Raw genomic sequence first — 27,677 nt, 5'->3', positions numbered from 1 at the left:
ATAATTACAATAATTATTATTATGCAAAACTGTGCTGCCAAGCATGATTGGTATAAACAGATATTTTTTGAGGATAATTGAAAAGTGAAAAGAAATAATTCTCAACTGGGACGTACTTTGAACACCAAGGCTAAGTTCTGAAAAACGATGACATCAATCACTGGCGCGACTGCCAGAAGGACTTGCTCTGGCATTTCCCTTCCATGTTAGACCTTGTGTCGTCTTGAGGGACAATTGGGTCTTCCCTCGATTCTGGCTGGTTCTGATGGGAGCAGCAACGATCATGCAGTCTTAGTGGGTGGCGGGTCTGCTTGCCCGGTTTGGCCGAGGTCAGTGGTTTATCACTCTGGCCTCAGAAAAGGTCATTTCAAATAGTAAAAATATATAAATTGCATCATAGTTGACCCTTTAACCCCAAACTTTACATCCAAACTCCAGTAGTCCTACCTCAACTTTCTTGTCCCCAACCCACTCAATCCCAACCATATAAACCCTATAATCTGTGGAGTCCCGTTTTCCCATGCAGATATTTGTTTCCCTCTTCCAAATGTTGAACCCTAACCCAGCATGGCCTTAATTCTGATGTGAGAACCAGGGAAAGGCCTGTTATCCCCGGAAGCAAACAGCACCGACTTCAAACCCAAACATCTCCCTGTGCCCAAAGTCTTGCACCATCGCATCCACAATAGGAAGCTGTTCTACTCTGGGTGTATTGACTTCCACCACCATCTGTCCTTCTTCCCCTTTCCTCTGTACAATAGGGAAAGAAGCAGAATGATTATTTAGCCATGTTACGATGAGTAAACACATCAATAGAGATATTATACATATTTATACATGTTTGGAAGGTGTAAGGTTAAGTGTTATAAGTTATTGGTTTTACATTTTTATTTTTTGAGTTAGCATTCAAGTTATTGCCATTTAGAAGAAGACACAGCACTCACAGAGCAGCCATCCTGCAGGATCTGTAAGAATGGGCTCCCAATCGGCTCAAGTTCCTCCTCATTGGCTCCAATGAAGCGCGGTGCACGCCGGGTACCCGTTTTTGGACCCTCAGGACACAACAATGTGAAGGATTGCCTCACACCAGAGCTGAGCAGACGAAGGAAGGTCATTTGCACGATGCCCAGTAGACGCCTGTCTTGGTCACTGTAAGTCAGCTTGGAAGGACATCAAGAAGAGGAGAAATAAAGTGAGAACTGTGATATATATCAGCTGTGTTCCAAAGCTAAATCAGCTGTAAAGGGTACTCCATACCCAAAGGGGTCATCTTCACATTATGTCAGTAAAGGTGACGAATGGTGGGAGGAGATACGGTGACAATTGAGGAATAAATGAGAAGGAAACAGAAGGGAGAAGATTGGAGAAAAAAGGGGAATTTCGTGAAGTTCAAAAGGAGAGAAGGGGAAAGGTAGACTATTGTGAGGGATAGGAAATGAGGATGGTGAGACAAAGGGAGTTTACACAGCATACAGGGGAGGAAGGAAGTGCCAAACTTCTGCTATTTTTGCATATCTTACATGTAGATGGCAATTGATCTTAATACATACAAAAGACTAATACATTAATTATAGCAGAGGGTTTCATTATTTTATGGTGAACAAAGTGAACATTTCACCAACTATTTCACCTTTTAAATCAAACAATCATGCTTATTCTATATTTCGTCATTTATTAGGCCAAAAAATTAACTGTAAACACTTAAACAACGAGACCGACACTCAGTAGAGAGCATACCTCCGCCTAGTTGGCCATATCACTCAATGGTGAAGAATCACTTAAAATATTCTACGAGCTGGATCCGGATCCGGATCTTCACCAAAATTGAATCAATTCTTCCTCGTCACACACACAACCTGTCCAACAAGTTTCGTCCAAATCCATCCGTAACTTTTTGAGATATCCTGCTATGTATCGTTTTTGGCCGTATCTCCCGATGGTGAAGAATCACTTAAATAATTAAATAATTCTCATATCCGAATCCATACTCAGATCTTCACCAAAATCGAATCTGGTCCATCAAGACACCCAACTGGTCCATCAAGTTTTGTCCAAATCCATTCCCTAACTTTTTTGAGATATCTATGTGTATGATATGATAGTCAAATCTTCTAATCAGCCGATTATATATATATATATATATATATATATATATATATATATATATATATATATATATATGTATGTATGTATGTATGTATGTATGTATGTATGTATGTATGCATGTATGTATATATATATATACAGTGGGGAGAACAAGTATTTGATACACTGCCGATTTTGCAGGTTTTCCCACTTACAAAGCACGTCAAGGTCTGTAATTTTTATCATAGGTACACTTCAACTGTGGAAGACGGAATCTAAAACAAAAATCCTGAAAATCACATTGTATGATTTTTAAGTAATTAATTTGCATTTTATTGCATGAAATAAGTATTTGATACATCAGAAAAACAGAACTTAATATTTGGTACAGAAACCTTTGTTTGCAATTACAGAGATCAGACGTTTCCTGTAGTTCTTAACCAGGTTTGCACACACTGCAGCAGGGATTTTGGCCCACTCCTCCATACAGATCTTCACCAGATCCTTCAGGTTTCGGGGCTGTCGCTGCGCAACACAGACTTTCAGCTCCCTCCAAAGATTTTCTATTGGGTTCAGGTCTGGAGACTGGCTAGGCCACTCCAGGACCTTGAGATGCTTCGTACGGAGCCACTCCTTAGTTGCCCTGGCTGGGTGTTTCGGGTCGTTGTCATGCTGGAAGACCCAGCCACGCCCCATCTTCAATGCTCTTATTGAGGGAAGGAGATTGTTGGCCAAGATCTCGCGATACATGGCCCCATCCATCCTCCCCTCAATACGGTGCAGTCGTCCTGTCCCCTTTGCAGAAAAGCATCCCCAAAGAATGATGTTTCCACCTCCATGCTTCACGGTTGGGATGGTGTTCTTGGGGTTGTACTCATCCTTCTTCTTCCTCCAAACACGGCGAGTGGAGTTTAAACCAAAAAGCTCTATTTTGGTCTCATCAGACCACATGACCTTCTCCCATTCCTCCTCTGGATCATCCAGATGGTCATTGGCAAACTTCAGACGGGCCTGAACATGCGCTGGCTTGAGCAGAGGGACCTTGCGTGCGCTGCAGGATTTTAATCCATGACGGCGTAGTGTGTTACTTATGGTTTTCTTTGATACTGTGGTCCCAGCTCTCTTCAGGTCATTGACCAGGTCCTGCCGTGTAGTTCTGGGCTGATCCCTCACCTTTCTCATGATCATTGAGGCTCCACGAGGTGAGATCTTGCATGGAGCCCCAGACCGAGGGAGATTGACTGTCATCTTGAACTTCTTCCATTTTCTAATAATTGCGCCAACAGTTGTTGCCTTCTCACCAAGCTGCTTGCCTATTGTCCTGTAGCCCATCCCAGCCTTGAGCAAGTCTACAAATTTGTCCCTGATGTCCTTAGACAGCTCTCTGGTCTTGCCCATTGTGGAGAGGTTGGAGTCTGATTGATTGAGTGTGGACAGGTCTGGAGACGGCTTTGCGGTCGGTCTTTGCGGTCTTTGTGGTCGGAGACGGTCTGGAGACGTCTTTTATGCAGATAACGAGTTCAAACAGGTGCAGTTAATACAGGTAATGAGTGGAGAATGGGAGGGCTTCTTAAAGAAAAAACTAACAGGTCTGTGAGAGCCGGAATTCTTACTGGTTGGTAGGTGATCAAATACTTATTTCATGCAATAAAATGCAAATTAATTACTTAAAAATCATACAATGTGATTTTCAGGATTTTTGTTTTAGATTCCGTCTTCCACAGTTGAAGTGTACCTATGATAAAAATTACAGACCTTTACGTGCTTTGTAAGTGGGAAAACCTGCAAAATCGGCAGTGTATCAAATACTTGTTCTCCCCACTGTATATATATATATATATATATATATATATATATATTATATATATATATATATATATATATATATATAATATATACATACATACATACATACATACATACATACATATATATTATATATACATACATATATATTATATATATATATATATATATATATAATATATATATGTATATATATATATATATATATATATATATATATATATATATATATATATATATATATATATATATATATATATATATATATATATATATCGGCTGATTAGAAGATTTGATTATCACAGGTTAGAAAAGAAATAATCTGCCAATTGTGTACTGATTCCGATTATAAAGTGATAAATAATGACGTCATTGTGCATTCATGAAGTGGATACCATGTCGGTGCCATGTCGCAATTGATGGATTAACATTATTCACTGGCTGTGAAATCGATTCATTTTAAATTCTCTTTTAATCAATGTGTGCATTGAATGGCAGAGCACCCTGCCATTTTTAAGCAAATGATGAGCTAACGTGTGCTCATTTTATTAGTTATTGATGGATAGAAAATGAAATGAAACAAATACAGTACAGGGAGTCTCCGGTTACAAAGGGATTCGGTAAAAAAAAAAAAACGTTCACCAAGCAAGTAAATCGATCGACAAAGTTTAATGAAGTGGGTGAATCAGAAAATAATTCCAAATAATGCTGGACTTCGCAATTATTCAGCAAAACATTAACCTTCATCCTTATGAAGCAGAACTTACATGGAAGGAAGGAAAGAAGGAAGGAGGAAGCAGTATGTACTGAAGTGGAAATGCAGTATGTACTTATATCGTACCTTCAAGATAATGTGTTATCATTGGGCTGTGAAATACTGCTTGTGAAATGTGATCCTTTTGCTCGGGGGCCCAAAATACTGTCCGTCCGCCTTTGAAATGGGAAAAATTAATTAACTGATGCACTCCTAGAACGTATGACGTCAAGTCGTACTTTGCCAGGAAGTGGAGTACAGTAAGAGTTATGGCATTTTACTATGTATATGTGCAGCTGTTTCTAAAGCAATTAGTTGATTTATATGAATCAGGTGTGCTTTAGAAAGGTATGTTGTTTCTCTTTGTGAGTTTCAAAGCAAAATAAATTTGATAACACCCGATTTTTGATCCATTTGCCGTTTTTAACATGTTTTCCAAATCACCGAGCCAATCTTTTTACCCATCGCGTGACAATTGCCAGGTGTTTATAAAGAATAATGTTTATGCACATGTCCTTGAAATGTCTATAATGCAAGGTTGTTTTTAAATTTGTTTATTGAAATTCGGCCTAAACAAGGGTGAAAGCTACTCAAGGTTTTTGGGTGCAGTACTTTAATCGACATTCTACATTGACTCCAATCGGCCGGTGCAGATTACCAAAACATTGCCGATATCTGCCTCTGCCGATTAATTACTGGTATCGATATCGGCCAAGCACTAATATATATATTATAGGCACTTGTGCTTATTTTTGTATTATCAAGTCTCAGGGAAAGAGAGGTGACAGGGGGTGAAAAGGCAACAAATTGAGATTGGTGCAGTGGGGAAAAAGTTATCCAGAATACGCAGGGGCATGAACTAATAATGAAAGAGGAGAGAGGAGGAAAGGAACCACTGACTTGCAAAAAAGAGGGTTGGGTTTTGTTGGGTTAATGGGGGTACAAGAGATTGCTGGTCGAGATGGAGTAAGACTTGAGATTGTGGTGCACCTCCTGCTCGAAACACTGGAGGGAAAAGTTGGATTGAACAGCCTCTGCAAGGCAGTTCTATAAACTTGAGAAAGAAGAACAAAATAGTTTAGGTGTGCAGTGAGCCTGCATTTTGGGGGTTTCATGAGGAGGAGATGCTTGGAAGGCATACATCATGGAGATGGGGACGTTTGAAGGGTTGAGACAGCAGAATGAGTTAGACCAGAGCAGAGGAGGTAAAAAAAATAGAGGCCACTGACCAATCTGCAATACGAGAGCACTAGGCCTTGCACTTCTCATTGCGGGAGATGCCAATGGTATTGAGGTCTTTACCTTCAACAAACGACAATCTAAATAGTGGCAAATCATCATACTAATTTTTCAGGTTGAGGTTGAGGGTTTAACAAACAGATGACCACACAGATGACGATTCAATGTTGTTATAAACCTAACGAAATAGGGCTTAATGAAGCAGTGCTTTGAAATGTACATTTGGCTTACAGAGAGGAAGTCCTCGAGGGCAAATTACATGTTAATTTAAAAAAGAAATCGTCGGTAATATACGGCTGAGAAATTACGACAATTAATATTCGGCTTAATGTATTAAAATAACGAGCAACGGTACCCACCCTACGGGCGGGGGCTTCAATTGGGAGGCCCAAATGAAAAGGCAAAATATCAGAAATTGAAGGCTTTTTTATTTAAAACGATTTATGTAAACACCCGTTAAATCATATCACACGCAAATCATCAAAATCTGAACAGTACATTGCGCCCATTTTGAAAAAAGATTGAATTCTGCAAAACGGAAGCGGCCACTACACGTCTTTCTCAGTCACACGTTTATGTGTGGAGTGCGCGCCGAATCTGTAACACGGAAGCGGCCGCTACACCTGTTTCTAAGTCGCTTTGCACACGCTGCCGTGTTACTTCAGAGCCGCACGTTTATATAAGAAGAGTTCGTCAGGAGTCAATCTACTCTCTCCTGGTACGTAGAATTTCAACAAAAGCCACATCACTGTTCATATCGGTAAATATTATTCCACTGTGTTTGGAAAAACTGGAAAATTGGAAAATTGGAAAACTTGGAAAAACAATATAGCCTATTTTACTCCAGTGGGTCCTAGGATTACCCACCCAAAATATCGTTGCGATCGGTTCAGCCGTTTTTGCGATACCTTCGAACGGACAGACAGACGGATGGGCATTTGGTGAATTATAGTAAGATAATCAATCTCATAATTTCTAAAACATGTTTATTGAGATGTATTTCTGATCCAGGAGAAAACAAAATCTCTCAATTCCTTCAGTCGTGGTCTTACCATGTTGCCCTTTTCCAATTCACTGAACCACAGATCTGGTTGTGCTCCCTTAGTCCACGTGTCCAAGGGCAACTGAAAGAATAAGAAGAATCCACAAAATCCATTGTCAGAAGATAAACAGGATTGAAAAAAAATAAAAAATATTGTGCAGAGCTACTGGAAGAATATAAATAAAATTAACAGCTACTGTATATCTCCACAATGTTCTTGATTACTATATAAATAACAACTACTACTACCACTACTTCTACAACTACGACTACTATTATGAATACTTTAACAGCTCCAATTATTCCCACCTTCTTGTAGGGTCGACTGGGAATTTTTTTTGGCCCAAGTCTTTCACAAACTAGCTAGACAGGCCTCTGATGTAAATTTGGCCTCTGCTAGCTAAGCACCAATCAGAGAGTTTATAGTTGGGTCGGAATCAAACTTCGACTAGAAAGCTCAAAGGTAAGTGCGTTACCTGTGCATCACCCTGTTATACTGACAGTTATACAAATTGTTGTTTCAATCATCTGGTGCAGAGATAAATTTTACTTATAACTTCAGTAATGTGCCTAGTCAGGACACGTCATCATAAGTAGCACTGAAGACCCAATAGGGGGTGTCATTTTACAGATAGAAGGGTCGATCAGTAAACTCATGATCAATAAACACTAAAAGTGAATGATTGATTGACATAAAATAACCTGCTGTTTTTGTAACTGTCGTTTGACAACTATTTTAAATGATGAAATTAATCAAATCAACCGCATTTTATTTTTCATCATCCGTTCGGCAACAAACCTGCTGATAAAACCTGACACTACTCGAGAGTTCATTGAACACCTTACTCCACACAATCTTGAGAAAAGGACATGGGAAGGGTCTTTCAAATTATTGCTCTGCAATTTCGAGCACGATGTATATTTTCCTATGAGCCACCATTTTGTCTGAATCTCAAGAGCGGAGAATTTGATTGGTTGAGATGGTGTAAAATTGCATAATATTTTGTCCAAGTACTGCTAAACTGGAGGTTTTTGAAAGGGCTAAACAGGCAATTTGTATTCTAGTGTTCAAGTATATAATTAAATTGGAATAAAAGAATGACTTTAATAAAGGTTGTAGAACAAAAAAAAATTGGGAGGTTTACCGCCGTTGATGTACACTGTCTTTTACACCAACCTATCTAACACGTTAAACTAGTTTTTGTGCCCGTTGGTATGTCCTTTATGACGTCGCTGAAAACAGTATGTTTCCTGGTTCTAATGATTTGCAATCTTGTTTGACTGCCAGACAGGCAGACAGAGTATAAATATGATCTCACTCCTCTCTGTGTATGCATGCTCGGGACATGATTCTGTACAATTTGTAAAATTCAGAGCCAAAGTACTGCGGATCTGGAGGTTTGTGTTCAGATTCATGTTCTACGGTGTTCAAAATATAACATTCAATTGAAATCAAGTCGTTCCTCAACCATATACTGCCGTCTGCAGACAGACAGACAAAGTGAACTCATTGCTTCAACCTGGTTTTCGCTTCACGCGCGGGGTAATAGACGTTCTGAAACATCCGAGATGATACAACAAAGGATGGCAATGAAAGGGCAACTAAATATTTCTTGCATGACATTTACAAAAAAGCACTTAGAGATATGCTCAGGTATTTCAGAATAATTGATACGCAAAGTAATAAGCTGTGAAAGCGCACGTTCTTATGACGGCCCGCGTGGAGAGTAAAACCAATGGAATATGTTAAATAATGGTTAAAAGACCACAAGATGAATATTCATTTGCACAACAATGTGCAATTATCACACAGCATTTAACACATTTCAATACTTTTCTTATTCATAAAAAATATCGAACTTTGCTCTGTTGAATAAGCATTCGTTCAAATGCAAAGCTCATAATGTGGCATGTGAAGCTAAGCTTACATTTGCTTCTGTTGAACATTCCATTCTTTCATTACATTATACGAGTCAAACACAGAGCTTCATTCGTAAACAATTAAATAAATAAAGCGCATCTCAAACAAGTTTCCTCACATACTGGAACCTAAGGGATAGATTTGAATTCATACCTAGGTTGGCATGTAGAGGGTAAAAGAGTGAATAGGTTATACAATAAAACAATGACAATAATGCAAATAATCAACAGCTGGATCATAGAGATATACGATCAGAAAAAACAACCAACAAGGATGCATGTCCTCATTGAGGACCCAGCTCCAACGGCACCTTAAAATGGACATGTATATTTTACATTTAAATAACTAAATATATAAATAAGTTGGTAGTGGTGATGGTAAAGTGTAGATAAAGAAAGAAATAATTAAAAGTTGTGTGTTGGTAGTGGTGATGGTAACGTGGAAATAAAGCAATAAATAACAAAGTTGTGTGTTGGTAGTGGTGATGGTAACGTGGAAATAAAGAAATAAATAATTGAAAGTTGTGTGTTGGTAGTGGTGATGGTAAAGTGTAGATAAAGAAAGAAATAATTAAAAGTTGTGTGTTGGTAGTGGTGATGGTAACGTGGAAATAAAGAAAGAAATAATTAAAAGTTGTGTGTTGGTAGTGGTGATGGTAACGTGGAAATAAAGAAAGAAATAATTAAAAGTTGTGTGTTGGTAGTGGTGATGGTAAAGTGTAGATAAAGAAAGAAATAATTAAAAGTTGTGTGTTGGTAGTGGTGATGGTAACGTGGAAATAAAGAAAGAAATAATTAAAAGTTGTGTGTTGGTAGTGGTGATGGTAACGTGGAAATAAAGAAATAAATAATTCAAAGTTGTATGTTGGTAGTGGTGATGGTAACGTGGAAATAAAGCAATAAATAACAAAGTTGTGTGTTGGTAGTGGTGATGGTAACGTGGAAATAAAGAAATAAATAATTGAAAGTTGTGTGTTGGTAGTGGTGATGGTAAAGTGTAGATAAAGAAAGAAATAATTAAAAGTTGTGTGTTGGTAGTGGTGATGGTAACGTGGAAATAAAGAAAGAAATAATTAAAAGTTGTGTGTTGGTAGTGGTGATGGTAACGTGGAAATAAAGCAATAAATAACAAAGTTGTGTGTTGGTAGTGGTGATGGTAACGTGGAAATAAAGAAATAAATAATTGAAAGTTGTGTGTTGGTAGTGGTGATGGTAAAGTGTAGATAAAGAAAGAAATAATTAAAAGTTGTGTGTTGGTAGTGGTGATGGTAACGTGGAAATAAAGAAAGAAATAATTAAAAGTTGTGTGTTGGTAGTGGTGATGGTAACGTGGAAATAAATAAATAAATAATTCAAAGTTGTATGTTGGTAGTGGTGATGGTAAAATGCATTTAAAGAAATAAATAATTAAAAGTTGTGTCTTGGTCGTGCAGATGGTAAAGGGAATATATAAATAAATAATAGTTCCACAACCACACGCGATCCCGTACTTACTACTCTCAATAAAAAAATTAATTTCCCCAATTTGCAAATTGGCTCTGTTCCCAAACTCATTTGATAGGCCTCAAGCTCATATTATTGCATACATGTGCCAAATAAAAAATGAAATGCGTCCAGTCATTTTCAAGTAGCGGCTGCGGACAGACACAGGGACACATGGACAGCACCCAGAATATAAGCCCCCCCCAGCCAGTCTGACGTCCGCTTAGGGGTGAATAAACAAATACAGGAAGCATGAAAAGATAAACCAACAAAGTTTTGTTGAGGCCTAAGAATGGGTTCGTGTTCTCAAAAATGAAAAATAGTGCCTTGTCAGCCCTGATATTTGCAAAATGTGATCGTGTATATATTTAAATAAATAAAAATGTTGCAAATGTTTCTCAGCATTCCAACGGAACAATCCAAAATGCCTTAGAATTGTTATTAATGATTCAAAAGGGCTGCCAGCATAGTCGAGGAGTGCGCACACTCCCCTCTGAGCTGTCTAGGCTAGGTTTGAATCTTGTAGCAGCTATAAACTTGTATACAGAATCGAGGCTCATGAAAGAGCTAACATTTATCACACAAACAAATCAAACAAAATATATAAAAAGAGGGAGTGATAGACAAGATGGGGAGAGAAGGGGAAGCACATAAACACAACATTTGAGAGCAGGGACATCGGGAGATGTGTGGGAGGGAGAGGGCTTGGGGGGAGGAGGCGTGGGAAGGGGGGGGGGGGGGGAGGGGTGGGAGAGGTATAAAACACATGGACACCAAGGACTTCCAGGAAAGAAGTTGGTATTTCAAAAAAGTGGATTTGGGGTGAACTTAGCAGGGGGCAGAAAAGATCAAGGTTTTGGATGGGGGAAGGTAAGAGATGGTGGTGAACAGCTGTTTTAAAGACCTGGAGGGAGGAGTGGGATTGAAGAGAGTGAGGGAGTTTGTTCCAGAGGCGGGAGAAAAGAGGAATGAAGGAGTGAAGGTGAGCAGAGAGTATTGATTTTGGCAGTTTAACCATAAGAGAGTTGCAGGCAGATCTTGTGCGACCTGTAGGAATATTTGGGGGACAGAGCCCAGAGAGAGCTGGGGGAGCAAGGCCGGAGAGGAGTCATTAGAAGACGGAAAGACCACCAACCTGCCTGCGGTGAGAAAGTGAAAGGCCCTCGGAATAGCTTCATCGCGGGAGATTCCAATGATTCTGAACGCTTTGGTTTCAAAAGTGTGAAGACGAGCTAGGTGTGAGGCAGGAGCACCAGCCCAGAGGGGAGAGCAGTATTCCAATGAGCTGCGGATGAAAGCCTTGTATGTGGTGAGGAGCTCAGGTGTGCCAAAGAAGGACTTCGCACAAAGTGAGGATGCCCAGTTGGCGACTGGCTCTGGAGGCCAAATTTGAAATGTGGTTTTCCCAGGAAAGATCATAGCAGATAGTGAGACCCAAAAGCTTGAGTGACAGAACTTCTTGGAGAGGATTATTCAGAAAGTGGCTGGGAGGGTTGTCCAGTCGGTCTTCTCGGAGAGACATCGTAAGAGTGTGAGATTTGTCAGGATTGAAAGACATGTTCCACTTGTTTGATCAGTCAGTGATTTTGTCCAGGTCTGCAGAGAGTGAGGAGGCTGCAGACTGCCGATCTGAGGGATGAGGAATGGAGCAGCAGAGAGTGGAGTCATCAGCAAAGAGATAGAGAGGATTTTCAAGAGAGTCAAAGAGATCATTGATGAAGACCAGAAAAAGCACAGAACACTGCCTTGGGGAACTCCAGCCTGAACAGGAGGAGGAGATGAGAGAAACCCATTCAGGGCCACACGTTGACTACGACGAGAGAGGAAGTCCACCAGCCATACGTGGAGAGTTCCATGGATACCAAAGGAGGAGGGTTTGGTGAGCAGAGCCGGGTGCCAGACCGTATCGAAGGCACGTGATATGTCAAGGGAGACAGCTCTAATTTCCTGTTTGGCATTGAGGACCTCCATCCATTGTTGAGACAGCAGAAGCAGCATGTGCAGAGTAGAGTGACCTGGTCTGAAACCAAATTGATGATCAGAGATCAAGCCATTGGAGAAGAGGAAAGATATCATATCCAAAGCAATGATGGATTCCATGACTTTGCTGATAATTGGGAGAAGGCTGATTGGTCTGTCGTTGCTAGGATCTGTTTTTGCACATTTTTTGTGTAAAGCGGTGATGTTGGCTGATTTCCAAGCAGATGGCACATGACCTTGAGCAAAAGAGAGGGTGAAGAGAACAGAGAGAGGGAGTGAAAGAGCGGAAGAACAGGATTTTAGGACAAGTGGGCTGATGCCGTCAGGTCCAGTTGCAGAATCAGAGTCGAGGGTTGACAGAAACTTTTCCACCTTGTCAAGAGGAAAGGACACAGAGTCCAGGAGCAGCTGGGTACGACTGGGTACAGAGAGGGATGGGTTTGGGACACAAGATTTGGAGGCAAACACAGAGTTGAGGCATTCAGCTTTTTCACGTGCGGAGTCAGCTGTGTAGCCGTTTGAGGTAAGGGAGGGGATGTGGGGGGGGGGGGGGGGGAACAAACACCAGAAACAAATTTGACCAGACGCCACCAGGATTTGGAAGAGGGAGACAGATAAGAGAGTGCGGTCTTGAGAACGGAGAGATATTGTTTCCTGGCTCTCCTGAGGGTGGACACACACTTGTTTCGGGCTTTGTGAAAGGAAATGAGATTTCCTTCTGTTGGATTTGCTTTCCAGGAGATGAAGGCAAGTTGTTTCTGGGCAACAGCCTCACCACAAGATTCCGTGTACCATGCACGGGAGGAAGGGTATGACAACTGAAGACGAGATGGGATAAATCTGTGCATGAGAGAGAGCAATTTACTTTGGAAGAATTCCCAGGATGAGTTGATGTCAGAGGCGGTAGAGATGGGAGACCAGTCCAGATGATTGATGGCTGCTTGAAGACTGTGCCAGTTGGCCTGAGTGAAATGCCAGACTCGACGACGCTGAGGAGGCTCTCTGAGAATGGTCAGAGAGATGTCCACTTTAACAAGCACATGATCAGATGAGCCGATTGGAGCAGAAGAAGAGCAGCAGACATTTGCAGGGAAGACAGTCATAACCAAGTCCAGAAGTGAAGATGCTCCGTTGACTGAGATCCGGGTCGGGAAATTGACAGATTGTGTCAGGCCCAGTGAGTCAAAGAAGTCCTTTGCTGAGGAGCCATGGCTGGTGAGAGAGGTACCCACACCCAGCCAACTGGCATGGTGACAATTGAAATCACCACATATGAGGAAGAGAGAGTTGGGATGAGTAGATAGAAGTTGGTCCATATTATCAGACAGCGAGATGTAGATGGAGTCATCACTGTTTGGTGGACGGTACAACACACATATGAACAAAAGGTGGGAGCGAAGGGGAAGCCGTAGCCAGAGGTTTTCCTGGGGGTGAGGTGGAGAGAGGGCAGTGCAGGGTGAGTGAGGAAGAGAATTTTTGATAAAGATAGCAACCCCACCTCCAGGACGAGGCTCAGGTCTATCATACCGGAGGAGGGAGTAACCCGGGAGAGATACTAAGGAATCAGAGACATCATGAAGGAGGAAAGTTTCTGTTAAGCAGATCACGTCTGGTTTGTCAGAAGCAACCTGTATGGAGAGATCAGTCAAGTTTGAGCGAAGGCCCCAGATGTTTGAGGTCCATACCGTTAATGAAGAGGAAGGGGGAGTATCGGATACAGAACAGGGGGGGTTGGGGGGGGTGGGGTAGGGTAAGATGTGGAAGAGGAGGAAGAGGTCGGGAGAGCTGTTGACAGTGTGTCAGAGATTTCAGAATATCTCGGAGAAAGGGAAGGATGGGGCGGACAAAAGGTTTGATGGTGATTGTGTGAGGCACAGTGAGGTGTTATTTGAGGAGTGGGAAGAGCGAGGCAGAAGGTTGGGGGAGATGGAGGTGAGAGTTGGAAGGGAGAAGAAGCGGGGAGGACGCTTTGAGGAGGAGGGGTGAGAGGGGGGAAATGGAGAAGAAATGAGGGTGGGAAGATTTGAAGGGGAGGGGTGAGGGGGAGTTTATGAGGGGAGGGGTTAGGGGGGAGTTTAGGAGGGAAAGGACAAGGGGGGGGGGGGGATTTGAAAGGGATGGTAGATGGAGGAGATTTGGAGGGGAGGGGTGAGGGGGGAGTCTAGGAGGGGAGGGGTGAGGGGGAGTCTAGGAGGGGAGGGGTGTGGGGGGAGTTTAGGAGGGAAGGGGCAAGGAGGGAGATTTGAAAGGGATGGGTGATGGGGAAGATTTGGAGGGGAGGGGCAAGGGGGGATATTTGGAGGGGAGGGGTGATGGGGAAGTTTTGGAGGGGAGGGGTGATAGTGAAGATTTGGAGGGGAGGGGTGAGATTGGATTTTAGAAAGTGTACGATAAATGGGAAACGAACATTTATTGCAAAATGAGTTTCTTGTGACCTTCGACCTGTAGTTGCGCAGGCAAGGCAATTAATCACTGTGTACACCATTCATCAGGAGGACAAAGCTAACCAATCAGACCTATTATGACAGCACTTTCAATGTAAAGTTTTCTATTTTCCTCCAATACAAGTAAGTGCACAAACTTGAGGACATCATGATCATAAGACACGTGATGATTGTCAGGATATTAAACATTCCAAATTTATCAAAACTACAGGTCAGGCTGCAAGTGACAAACTTATATTTGTCCAAATGCAACTTCACCTGCATTTGACAAAGGTAGATAAAGATTAGGTAGATGATGAAACATACATATAGACATAAAGGAAGAAAAAAAACTTTTGTTTTATTATTCCCTGCATTTTAAAGCATTGCTTCACATCCCACTAGAATGTCAGCAATAGTTTTGTTCGACAACCTTTGACCTATTAACATAAAAATTACTGTAGGTATAAACTGTGAAATAAAGAACATTCTGATAACTTATGTATGTGCATAGGATGCACCCCAGCATCTGCTTCAGCTTGCAAATATGCCTCACTCGTGTACATACAATACAGTGCCTTCAGAAAGTATTCACACCCCTTGACTTTTTCACATTTTATTGTTCGAGCCGAAATAAAAAATGGTTTAATTCAGGATTTTTTTTGTAGTCTATCTCCACATAATACCTCATAATGTCAAAGTGTATTTTTTTTTTAAAGAAAATTTTACAAAATAATTAAAAATGAAAAGCTGAAATGTCTTGAGTCAATAAGTATTCAACCCCTTTGCTATGACACTCCAAATTGAGCTCAGATGCATCCAATTTCCTTTGATCATCCTTGATATGTCTCTACAACTTAATTGGAATATACCTGTTGCCAATTCAATTGATTGGACATGATTTATAAAGAAACACACCTTTCTATATACTATAAGGTCCCACAGTTGACAGTGCATGCCAGAGCAGAAACTCCAGCATGAAGTCCAAAAACTGTCCATAGAACTCTGCATAATAATAGAATTGGTAGGTTCTGTGCCCAACTGTGGATTGTTAGAATTCCGCCTATGTCCCCGGGGTTAATAGAACTCCGGCAGGTTCTATGCCGCCCAACAATAGAATTGTTAGGCGGTATAGCTCTGGGGAAGCGTATAAAACAATTTCTCGTGTTGAAAGTTCCCAAGAGCACAGTGAGCTCCATCATTAGGAAATGGAAAGAATATGTAAATACCCAGACTCTTCCTAGAGCTGACGGCCCGACCAAGCTGAGGAACCGGGTAAGAATGACCTTGGTCAGGAAGATGATCAATAACCCAATGACCACTCTTACAGAACTACGGAGTTCCTTGGCTAAGATGGGAGAACCTGCCGGAAGGACAACAATCTCTGCAACACTTCCTAAATCTAGGCTTTATGGGAGAGGGGCCAGACCGAAGCCACTCCTAAGAAAAAGGCACATGACAGCACACCTAGAATCTGCAAGTAGACAAGTGAAAGAGTCTGAAAGCATGAGGCAAAACATTCTGTGCTCTGGTGAGACGAAAATTGAACTATTTGACCGAAATGAATGAATGAATGAATGATCGTTTTTAAGGCCATTTTCCCCGCTAGAGCAGGGGCTAGCCTTGCGGGTCCCATGACAATCATGGTTCCCTGTTTGAGGCAATGTTTTTATGGCCGGATGCCCTTCCTGGCGCCAACCCTTAGTCGCCTCTTACGATGCGCAGGGATACGGTGTACCTATTCTAAACCGGGGTACACACCGGGATCATTTTGACCTATTTGACCTAAATGCAAAGCGCTATGTCTGACTGAAACCAAGCTCATGACCCATCCAACACCATCCCTACCATGAAGCATAGTGGTGGCAGCATCATGCAATGGGAATGCTTTTCAGTGGCAGTGACTGGGGGAATTGTAAGGGTAGAGGGAGCAATGAATTGAGCCAAATACAGGCAAATCCTTGAGGAGAACCTGCTTCAGAGTGCAAAAGACCTCAGACAGACTGTGGTGAAGATTTATGTTCTTGAATCCCATTGAGAATCTGTGAAAAGACTTGAAGATTGCTGTTCACTGACACTGCCAACTCACCTTGACAGAGCTTGAGAAAATCTGCAAGGAAGAATGGGAGAAACTCCCCAAATCCAGATGTGCAAAGCTGATACAGAAATACCCAAGAAGACTCGAAGCTGTATTCGGTGCCAAAGGCACGAAGTATCGACTCAGGGGGTTGAATACTTATGTAAATTATATATTTCTGTATTTCATTTTTAATTATTCTGTTAAAAATTGTAAAAAAAAAAAACAAAAAAAAAAAACCACTTTGACATTATGTGGTATTATTTTCAGATCAGTGAGAAAAAAAATCTCAATTTTAATTCATTTTAAATTCAGGCTGTAACAAAAAAATGTGAAAAAGTCAAGGGATGGGACTACTTTCTGAAGGCACTGTACACATGTCTCTTTCTAACGACTCATTGATTCACTCACTCATACAAATATTTGTTTGCAATTTCGCATGCTGATGTATCTTGAAGCAAAAATTACAGGGAAAACTCAAAATCTTTCCTAAACGGCCATAAACGAAAATATTTGCAAACAAAAGTCGACCAGTGTATCTTTGGTTAGAGAGGGTCGGTCACGTAACCGACAACAAATACATGTCGTGTGATATTGCGCAGTCATGATTACTCTAGTGCATGGTTCTCAAAGGTACTTAGGGCTGTGGTGTTTTGAGGTTCATGGTGGTATGATTCAAGAGGTGTCTGTGTGGTTTTTTTGTCGTTTACGGACGGTGTAATTTTTTTTCCTTTAATTTCCTTTTCCATTGTACAGTTGTAGGAATTAGTAAATATTTTGGACCGAATTTACAAAAGTGGTGTGAAGTTAGATACTTGTCGAATCACTAATTGTATGAAGATTACCCATTCAAAGCTGGTCGCAAATTGCCGAAGTGTGATTGTCTAATGCGTGATCAAACCTCAACACAAACATTTAAATAACAAATAAACTTTTACACACTGCGAGGTCATGTTTTGGAGTGTGTTTAAGGTATTGAAGCAAGCATTGCACGGCTTGTAATTGGTAGTTTACGTGGGATGGTGAATATGGATGCATTAGGAGTGCTTGAATTAGCTCAAGAGGAGGCAGAAGACGATATAATATGGCAGTTTGCCGACATGCATCGAGAATCTTCGAGGATAGATGCAATGAAGAAGTACTGTATGAACCACCTTTGGAGGCCATATTTCCCCGCAGAGCAGGGGTTGGCCTTTTTCGGGCACCTTGGCCCCCCCCGACCCTCTTTTTTGAAGCAATGTTTATGGCCGGATGCCCTTCCTCCCGCCAACCCTGTTAGTCACCTCTTGCGACACACAGGGAATTACCAGTGAACTGATACTCAATTTGCCGACCTCAGATGAATGACAGGCTGAGTCAACCCTCCTGGCGTTAATTCAGCGATCGACCGGGATTCAAACCCAGGATACTAGGATCCCAAGCCGGCACCCTAACCGCTAAGCCAACACCAGGCTATGAAGAAGTACTGTATGATAATATCAAATTTGTCTGGAGTTACACTCTCAAAGTAATCATTTCATTGGCTGCTGAATCTAGTGCAAGATGACCTGGATCACCCTACGATAAGGAACAATGCGCTGAATCCCCTCCGACAATTGTCGGTGACTCTGCGATTCTATGCAAGTGCATCATATGAATTGAATGTTGGAGATATGGGCGGTGTTTCACAGGCTAATTGGCTGTTTACATGCACACACCTAATCGGCTGTTTATCTCTATTCGTAAATTGTTATTTAGACCGGCAATTAGCTGTGCGAGTACAACGATGTTTTTGTCATGTGTTAGCAATACACATGCAAAGCGCCTTTCGTAAATTCGGCCCTTAATGTTTACAGACGGTATGATAAGTATTACATTTGGAAAATTCGTCAAATAAAGATGTTATTATAAATTTATCAGAACTATCAAAATAAACAATAACTTTATTATTACCACAGCACCGAAGGTGGACAGAGGTTATGTTTTCACCCATGTTTGTCTGTGAGCAGAATATCTCAAAAGGTTATGGACTTATTTGGACAAAACTTGGTGGATTGGTTGGGTGTGTAACAAGGACTAATTGATTATATTTTGGTGAAGTAAGGAACACAGAAGAGTAAGGAACACAATGTGTATGGATCTGGATCCAGATACCAGAATTTTTAAGTGAATCTTCACCATTAAGAGATGGGGCTAGAAACGATGCATACATAGCACGATATCTCAAAACGTTGTGTAAGGATTTGGCCAAAACTCGGTGGACATGTTGGGTAGGTGAAAATAACAAGCCGATTTGATTTTGGTTCAGGTCCAGATGGATATCTGGCCTATCAGTGAGAAAATGTGCTGAGCAGGTTCTATACCTTTGTGATTTCCCACTTGAAATCCCCCTATGCATCATTCTATCCATCCCAATCCCTCAACCTTTCCCTTTCAAACCTCTCTTGCCCTGTGCTTGCATAAAATCTCTCACCCTTTCCTTTAAAAAAACCTCTCAAACACCATAGTTTCTTTAAAAAAAAAACCCCCCCTCTTCAACGTCATTCATTCCATTTCAATCCCTTCCGTCTTCAATCCATTTCAATCCTTTTTTCCATCCTTCTTCCCCTTGCACCTTCCCACAGCACAAACGATACACACAACGCAATCTGTATCACAGCACACACATTATGCCACAAACACCTCTTCAGAGCCATGTTAGTGTTGCCATCGTTGACAAGGTGGTTTCCTGTAAAACCATGGTTGCACTACCAAGATGCAGAAGCTGCACCCACGGTGTAGAACAGCAAGTAAGGAACACAATGTATTTCATACTGCCACAAATGAGAGCCAATGGAGATGCGACATGAGCGGGCACCAACTGAATCACCAACAAACAACGGGCATCAACTAGCTCCCCTGCCCCCCGAAGCCCCGCCTTACCGAACGCCTATAAAAGGCCAAGACATGCCAGCGAACAGCTCTGACTGATGCACCAATGCTCGAGAGAAGACCCAAAATTGCCTTATTGCTGCCTGCCTGCCTTCCTGCCTGTGTGGGAAAGTGGCAAGACAAGTTGCGCTGGGCAAAGATACCAAGAGAGTGAACAGTAGCCACAAGATCCTTGGGGCGCAGTGGTTCCACACACACAAACGACCCTCTAGAGTCTAGACACACCGCCAAACGACCCTCTAGAGTCTAGACACACCGCACCGACGCCCACACACCCACCTCTAACATTTGGTGATGCAACCACACATCACTCATCTCTCTCTCTCTCTCTTTCTCCCCCACTCTTTCTCTCTAATTTTTCTGGAGTGGTTGAGGCGTGCCTGTCTTGTGTGTAGATATGCTAAAAATGTCTAAGGGGTTCTTCTGCACTAAAGGGATAATTGCTTTTCCATGTGCTTGTGAATATTTGCCTGTAAATACATGTCTTTATCCTTGGTAAACTGTTTCCAACCTGCTCGATTGTCGTTTTTCACCACTCGTTCGACATGGCTTTTTTTCTTCTTTTTTTTGTATACAGAGTCGAGGCTCATGAAAGAGCTAACATTTATCAAACAAACAAATCAAACAAACAAGCAAACAAAGTATATAAAAAGGGGAGCAGTCGACAAGATGGGGAGAGACGGGGAGGAAGCACACAAACACAACATTTGAGAGCAGGGACATCGGGAGATGTTTTTGGAGGGAGGGGGCCTGGGGGGAGGCAGGATAGGTATAAAACGCAAGGACACCAAGAACTTCCAGGAAAGAAGTCAAAAGTCACCTCAAAAAAGTGGATTTGGGGTGAAATTAGCAGGGGTAGAAAAGATCAAGGTTTTGGATTGGGGAAGATAAGAGATGGTGGTGAACAGCCGTTTTAAAGACCTGGAGGAAGGAGTGGGATTGAAGAGAGTGAGGGAGTTTGTTCCAGAGGCGGGAGAAAAGAGGAATGAAGGAGTGAAGGTGAGCAGAGAGTCTTGATTTTGGCAGTTTAACCATAAGAGGGTTGCAGGCAGATCTTGTGCGACCTGCAGGAATATTTTGGGGACAGAGCCCAGAGAGAGCTGGGGAGCAAGGCCAGAGAGGAGTCGGTAGAAGACGGAAAGACCACCAACCTGCCTGCGGTGATTAAGCGAAAGGCCCTCGGAGATAGCGTCATCACGGGAGATTCCAATGATTTTGAACGCTTTGGTTTCAACAGCGTGAAGATGAGCTAGGTGTGAGGCTGGAGCACCAGCCCAGAGGGGAGAGCAGTACTCCATTGAGCTGCGGATGAAAGCCTTGTATGTGGTGAGGAGCTCAGGTGTGCCAAGGAAGGACTTCGCACGACGGAGGATGCCCAGTCGGCGACTGGCTTTGGAGGCCAGCTTGGAAATGTGGTTTTCCCAGGAAAGATCATGGCAGATAGTGAGACCCAACAGCTTGAGTGACAGAACTTCTTGGAGAGGATTATTCAGAAAGTAGATGGGAGGGTTGTCCAGTCGGTCTTTTCGGAGAGACATCGTAAGAGTGTGAGATTTGTCAGGATTTAAAGACATGTTCCACTTGTTTGCCCAGTCTGTGATTTGGTCCAGGTCTGCAGAGAGTGAGGAGGCTGCGGACTGCCGATCTGAGGGATGAGGAATGGAGCGGCAGAGAGTGGAGTCATCAGCAAAGAGATAGAGAGGATTTTCAAGAGAGTCAGAGAGATCATTGATGAAGACCAGAAAAAGCACAGGGCCCAGAACACTGCCTTGGGGAACTCCAGCCTGAACAGGAAGAGGAGATGAGAGAAACCCATTCAGGGCCACATGTTGACTACGACTAGAGAGGAAGTCCGCCAGCCATGCGTGGAGATTTCCATGCATACCGAAGGAGGAGAGTTTGGTGAGCAGAGCGGGGTGCCAAACCGTATCGAAGGCACGTGATATGTCGAGGGAGACAGCTCTAATTTCCTGTTTGGCATTGAGGACCTCCATCCATTGTTGAGACAGCAGAAGCAGCATGTCCAGAGTAGCGTGACCTGGTCTGAAACCATATTGATGATCAGAGATCAAGCCATTGGAGAAGAGGAAAGATTTCATATCCGAAGCAATGATGGATTCCATGACTTTGCTGATAATTGGGAGAAGGCTGATTGGTCTGTAGTTGCTAGGATCTGTTTTTGCACCTTTTTTGTGCAAGGCGGTGATGTTGGCTGATTTCCAAGCAGATGGCAGTTGACCTTGAGCAAAAGAGAGGGTGAAGAGAACAGAGAGAGGGAGTGAAAGAGCGGAAGAACAGGATTTTAGGACCCGTGGGCTGATGCCGTCAGGTCCAGTTGCAGAATCAGAGTAATATGTAATAAATAGACAGGAAATTTTACCCCATGAATTCACTGCAACAGATAGCCGACCTCCTTCTTACGGTTTCGCTCGACCACATTATGTGGACAGGGTGGGAAGTCGAAAGTGCAGTTCCCCAGTTAGGATAACTAAATCATAAGTAAGGTAACGTGATTGTGGGCACGAGGACCCTGCTATATTTAGTTACCTCAACTGGCATCCATGGTTGCACAGCAACCCATCGGGTCATGGAGTTATCCAGGGCTTGTCAGCCTCAGGGTTGGAGGTTGTGAAGCGGGTCTGAGAAAACCACATGTGAGCCCCACACTCCCCATGAGTGGGAGGGAGGCTGAACTGGCCGACTTCTGTTTATGGATATTTTAGTTTACAGATACATAGAGACACAGTTTTGTGTCTATTTCATTAAAGGTGGACAGAATCGTGGCTTTGATTTATATCAATATGCAAAGTTTTCAGATTTCTAGACCACCTAGAAAGTATGAAATATTTATGTGAGTAAATAGTTAGAAAGCTTTATATATATGGTATGAGAGCAAAATAAACCAGAGTTGAGGAGGCAAAGGAAGATCAACATTTGGTAAACAAATATGAAGAGACCGAAAAGATAATCGGCATATGGAGTGTTCTTTTCTGAGTGTGCAGAGCATGAACTTGCCGATTTTAGGTCGGGGGAGATACAGGTCTCACCCCCGGCTGTGAAGTTACAGAAGACTTTGAAAGAGTCAGCGGAACAGCCTTGGTTGGGATCAATGTAATACTCTCCTGGAGATGCAAAATAGATCAACTCATCAGATTTAAGGTCATCCTCAAAGAAGTCCAGAAATGGTCAATAATATTAGCTTTAATGTCAGGAGAAAAAGCACCCCGTAACTATTTCTTGAACATCGTGCTCGGTCAGTTTTATTTCAGGGATCTTAAACCAAACCCCCAAAAACATTGATCTAAAGCTTACAGAAGCACGAGTACATACAAAACATGGAGAAGGAGAAGGACATACAAAACATTAGGAGATAATAATATTATTTTAAATGAATTCAATGGACATTACGAAACACTGGACAAATCAACATAGTGTGTGGGATTTGAACCTGGGATTTCAGGATTATCAGCTTATATTGATGATATTGGAATGCCAAGCCTGAATAAAACAAGCAGGTGCCGAGCAGCTCACCGTCAGGGAAAGTAGGATGGCAAAGGTGGAGATCATAGCACGTGCGTGCTGGATTGGTTGGGGTGCCCATCGGATGCTTGATTGTCTCGACCTCCAGCTTCAGCGAGTTGAGCGATGCAAATATTTCTTCCATGCCATCCATGTAGTCAGAGTAGAAACTGGGCTCGGCTAAACGGCCATCATCCTCAGCGAATGGTAAGCTCCCATCCACCGACCGCTTATAACGTCCTTCATCTTGCCTGGATAATGGGTTTATCGAGTCACCTGGATGTCCCTAAGGAATTGTCCAAAAAATATGGGAGATGGCCATTACGTGAAGAAGAAGAAGAAGAAGGAGAATACAAGAACACTGCGAGTTTAGAAATATCCGATCGAAGAATTCCATGAATAGTGAAGAGTTGAATCAATAACAATAACATGAAGCACTGATACAGTGAGAAAGTGAGTGATACAAGTTAGATAGTATGATACAGGTGACAGTTAAGATGAGAGATACAAGTGACTGCTACAGATGAGCTGTGATACAAATGAGAAAAGTGAGATGCAGGAAAGAACGTGAAATTGCATAAATTCATGAATGCACATTTAGCATTCTGATGAATAGTTCAATTAGATTAACAATTTTGCAGTTTAGCAACTCTGCCTTGTTACTTTGACGTTATGTGTCATTAGCCACCATCGTCAAACTTTGGGTGTTCAGATTCCACCATTTGCCAACAGTCAAGCTGAGATTAAATTGCACATCACATTGTAATGTCCCCATTGCACATTTACTCTGTAGATATGCTGGGAACACCTCCAATTACAACTACTCCTCACACTTGTCTTTAGCTTTAATTTTAGCCCGAATGCGGCTTTCAACAGAAGCCCATCACATGCCATAACTAGTACGGCAATCAGTAGAGCGCATACCCCCGCCAGGTGAACAGTTTACGTTTTATCAGAGTAGACCAGAAAATCACAATACAGAATCACATTTAATCAAAATCATCCGTCCACAACTTTTTGAGATATCCTGCTATATGTCGTTTTTGGCCCTATTTCCCAATGGTGAAGAATCACTTTAAAAATTCTACTATCCAGATCCGGATCTTCACCAAAATCGAATCGAATCGTCCTTGTCAGACACCCAACCGGTCCACCAAGTTTCGTCCAAATCCGTCCATAACTTTTTGAGATATCCAGCTATATGTTGGTTTTACCCCATCACTCAATGGTGAAGAATCACTTAAAAAATTAAATAATTATCATATCCGAATCCATATTCAGATCTTCACCAAAATCTAATCGAATCATCCTTATCAGACACCAAACCGGTCCACCAAGTTTCGTCCAAATCAGTCCACAATTTTTTGAGATATCCCGCTATGTATCGTTTTTGGCCCTATCTCCCAATGGTGAAGAATCACTTAAAAAATTAAATAATTATCATATCCGAATCCATATTCAGATCTTCACCAAAATCGAATCGATTCTTCCTTGTCTCACACACAACCTGTCAACCAAGTTTCGGCCAAACCAGTCCACAATTTTTTGAGATATCCTGCTATGTATCGTTTTTGGCCCTATCTCCCAATGGTGACGAATCACTTAAAAAATTAAATAATTATCATATCCGAATCCATATTCAGATCTTCACCAAAATCGAATCGAATCATCCTTATCAGACACCCAACCGGTCGACCAAGTTTCGTCCGAATCCGTTCACTACTTTTTGAGATATCTTGTTCATAAACAAACAAACAAACAAACAAACGGACAGGCAAACAGGGGTGAAAAAATAACCTCCATCCACCTTTGTTGGCAGAGGTAATAAGATCCCCAAAGAGTAAATACAGAATGTACATTCAAAGTTTCAGAGCTATCAGATTCACATTTTGCGAGTTATCGCATCGGGCAACAATTCGAGGCAAAGCATTTCAGGAATGGACGTATGGAATGACAGAGGGATGTGAAAGCCTCAACTTACACAACCAATACGAGACGCTTTCTCAAGGACAAAACGATATACTCGAACACTAGAACAACGACATGAAAGTGATATTGAAGGTCAAATGGTGCCAAAATAATTAGTTACAAAAACAAAATGGCTGACCTTCGAAGAACATTAGGCCAAAGGACAGCATGCACACACTGTTAAACAATTTTGATTTTCCTCCTTCACAAGGATTTTGAAATTTCAGATGGCTCTGCTGGCTTAAAGTTGTTAAAGAAAAGGTCGAAATCAAGACCCCCACCTTTCAATCTACTGATTTGACTTTGTAAAAGTGTTTCCATCCCCACTGCTCATGACAAACTGAAAACTCGAATAAATGTGCCCCAGAGAAGATAACGCAACAATGGTGGTCCACTGGCAAATTAATAATAAATGAAAACTCTATTATTTATGGGTTGTTAAGCCCAGTGCTCATTTCAACAATGCCATGTCGAAATCAAGCACATTTATTATTGATCACAAGATGAAGCCTGGAGGTATGAAGTCTCGCAGTGATGGGCATATCGCTCGTGAGAGAAATACCGCATGCTCAAAAGTCGTCTCGTCGAGAGAGAACAAGGATTATCTGAGTGTTATTTATGGCGGTGTGATTTACAAGTGCATTATTAAAGGAGATGAGTCGACGAGAGACTTTGGGAATTCATGGAAAGAATTCCGATCACACTCACCTGCTTTCCTTGAGGCCCTGGTGGTCCAATTCCACCTTTAGGTCCAGCTATACCCTGGCACGGGGGGTGAGGAAGGTCAAAGCAAGGGAAGGAGGAGGCGAGGAGATTTTAAATTCATGCTGGTAAGACTATCATTTTAGCATCACTGGGTAATATGAATTATTAATCATTGCATCGAAGTGTACAAACTAAATTGCCGTTTTAAAAAGTTCGGTAAATTACATTGTAATGCACTTGGTACCAGGTTCGATCTTGTCATTCATTTAAGGAGAAAAAAAATTTCGGTAAAATTTATTTATTTATGGAAAAAGGGAAACGTGACCAAACAGTAACGAGAGGACATTAAGCATCCTATAAATAAAGTAGACAAACACAAAGATAACTACCAAATAAAAGTGTGTGTGTGTGTGTGTGTGTGTGTGTGTGTGTGTGTGTGTGTGTGTGTGTGTGTGTGTGTGTGTGTGTGTGTGTGTGTGTGTGTGTGTGTGTGTGTGTGTGTGTGTGTGTGTGTGTGTGTGTGTGTGTGTGTGAGTGAGAGAGAGAGAGAGAGAGAGAGATACATAGATAGATATGTACAGTCACGTGAAAAAGTAAGAACATCCCATGTAAAGTTTTGACTTTTTCAACATATTTCAACATACAGCTATTTGATCTTCATTTCAACAATATTGATAGATAAAGGTGATATAATATAACAAATATCATGAAACATTTACATTTTGTAGTCCATTGTATAATTTAAATAAACATAAATGCAAATTTCGCATGTGGAAAAAGTAAGTACACCCCTACATTTATCACTACTTCAAATACCTAAAATTAGAATCAGGTGCACCAGCTCAGGTGAAAATGATTAGAACATCGTTAGAGAGGATCTTGGAGGAAACTGTCTTATTTAAACCTCAGACATTTAGTTTGGTTTGCTCTTTGTTGTTGACGTGTGCGGCGTCACCATGCCTAATTCAAAAGAGCTCTCTCAGGCCTTCAGAAAGAAGGTTATCGATGCCTACGAGTCTGGGAAGGAATTTAAAAAGATCTCCAAACAATTTGAAATCAAACATTCGACTGTCCGGAAGATCATCTACAAGTGGAGAAGATTCCAAACAACTGCCAACTTCTTCAGGCCAGGCCGCCCCAGCAAGTTCAGCCCGAGAGCAGACCGCAAGATGCTGAAAGAAGTCTCGAAGAACCCCAGAAATGTCATCATGGGACCTGCAGGTAACTCTTGCCACTGTTGATGTCAAAGTGCACGAGTCTACCATTAGAAAGAGGCTGCACAAATTTGATCTATACACAAAGAATTAAGTTAAGCACCCCCCCCGTTTTTTTACAACCTCGCACATTACAAGTTTGTTGTCGTCAAAACAGTGTAATATACCCATGATATTGCTATATTTTCTGGAGAAGTGATATTATGGTCACATAAAAACATAACAATCATGCCGGTTTCAATATTTTATTCTGAATAATTTAAGGTGAAATTTTTTGGGAATTTTAGGCATATTTTCACCTCAATTTAAGTATGGAGCTATAGGTCCATCACGGACAGTGTGGATGACGTTTATGTTTTCTAACGTACAGTCATTGTTCTGAGAAGACCTCTAGCGATCTTTGCGTCAATAACGTGTGTAGGACCCACGTGATCGGATCACTGACTCAACCAATCACTTTTTTTCACTTTGATCACTCAATTTCATCAATGGATAATTGCTAATGTCATACCAATCATTATTTGATCTCACATACCTTAGAATATATGCCAAT

General features: G+C 41.7%; 1 protein-coding gene across 1 annotated transcript in view; it reads right to left on the bottom strand.

The window, feature by feature from the left end:
- Positions 1-465: 465 nt before the first annotated feature.
- Positions 466-27,677, bottom strand: part of LOC137438890 (uncharacterized) — a gene marked incomplete in the record, with an annotated part of 494,558 nt that continues 467,346 nt past the window's right edge. Inside the window, 6 exon segments of the mRNA XM_068134344.2 lie at positions 466-750; positions 945-1,160; positions 6,937-7,008; positions 22,734-22,840; positions 23,250-23,523; positions 25,914-25,967. Coding sequence (XP_067990445.2) covers positions 607-750; positions 945-1,160; positions 6,937-7,008; positions 22,734-22,840; positions 23,250-23,523; positions 25,914-25,967 — 867 coding nt within the window.

This window comes from Myxine glutinosa, chromosome 13 (assembly GCF_964187855.1).
Source record: "Myxine glutinosa chromosome 13, kmMyxGlut1.1, whole genome shotgun sequence".
Classification (NCBI taxonomy): domain Eukaryota; kingdom Metazoa; phylum Chordata; class Myxini; order Myxiniformes; family Myxinidae; genus Myxine; species Myxine glutinosa.
The sequence above is the reverse complement of the archived record's forward strand: the minus strand, read 5'-3'. Positions and strand labels throughout refer to the sequence as shown.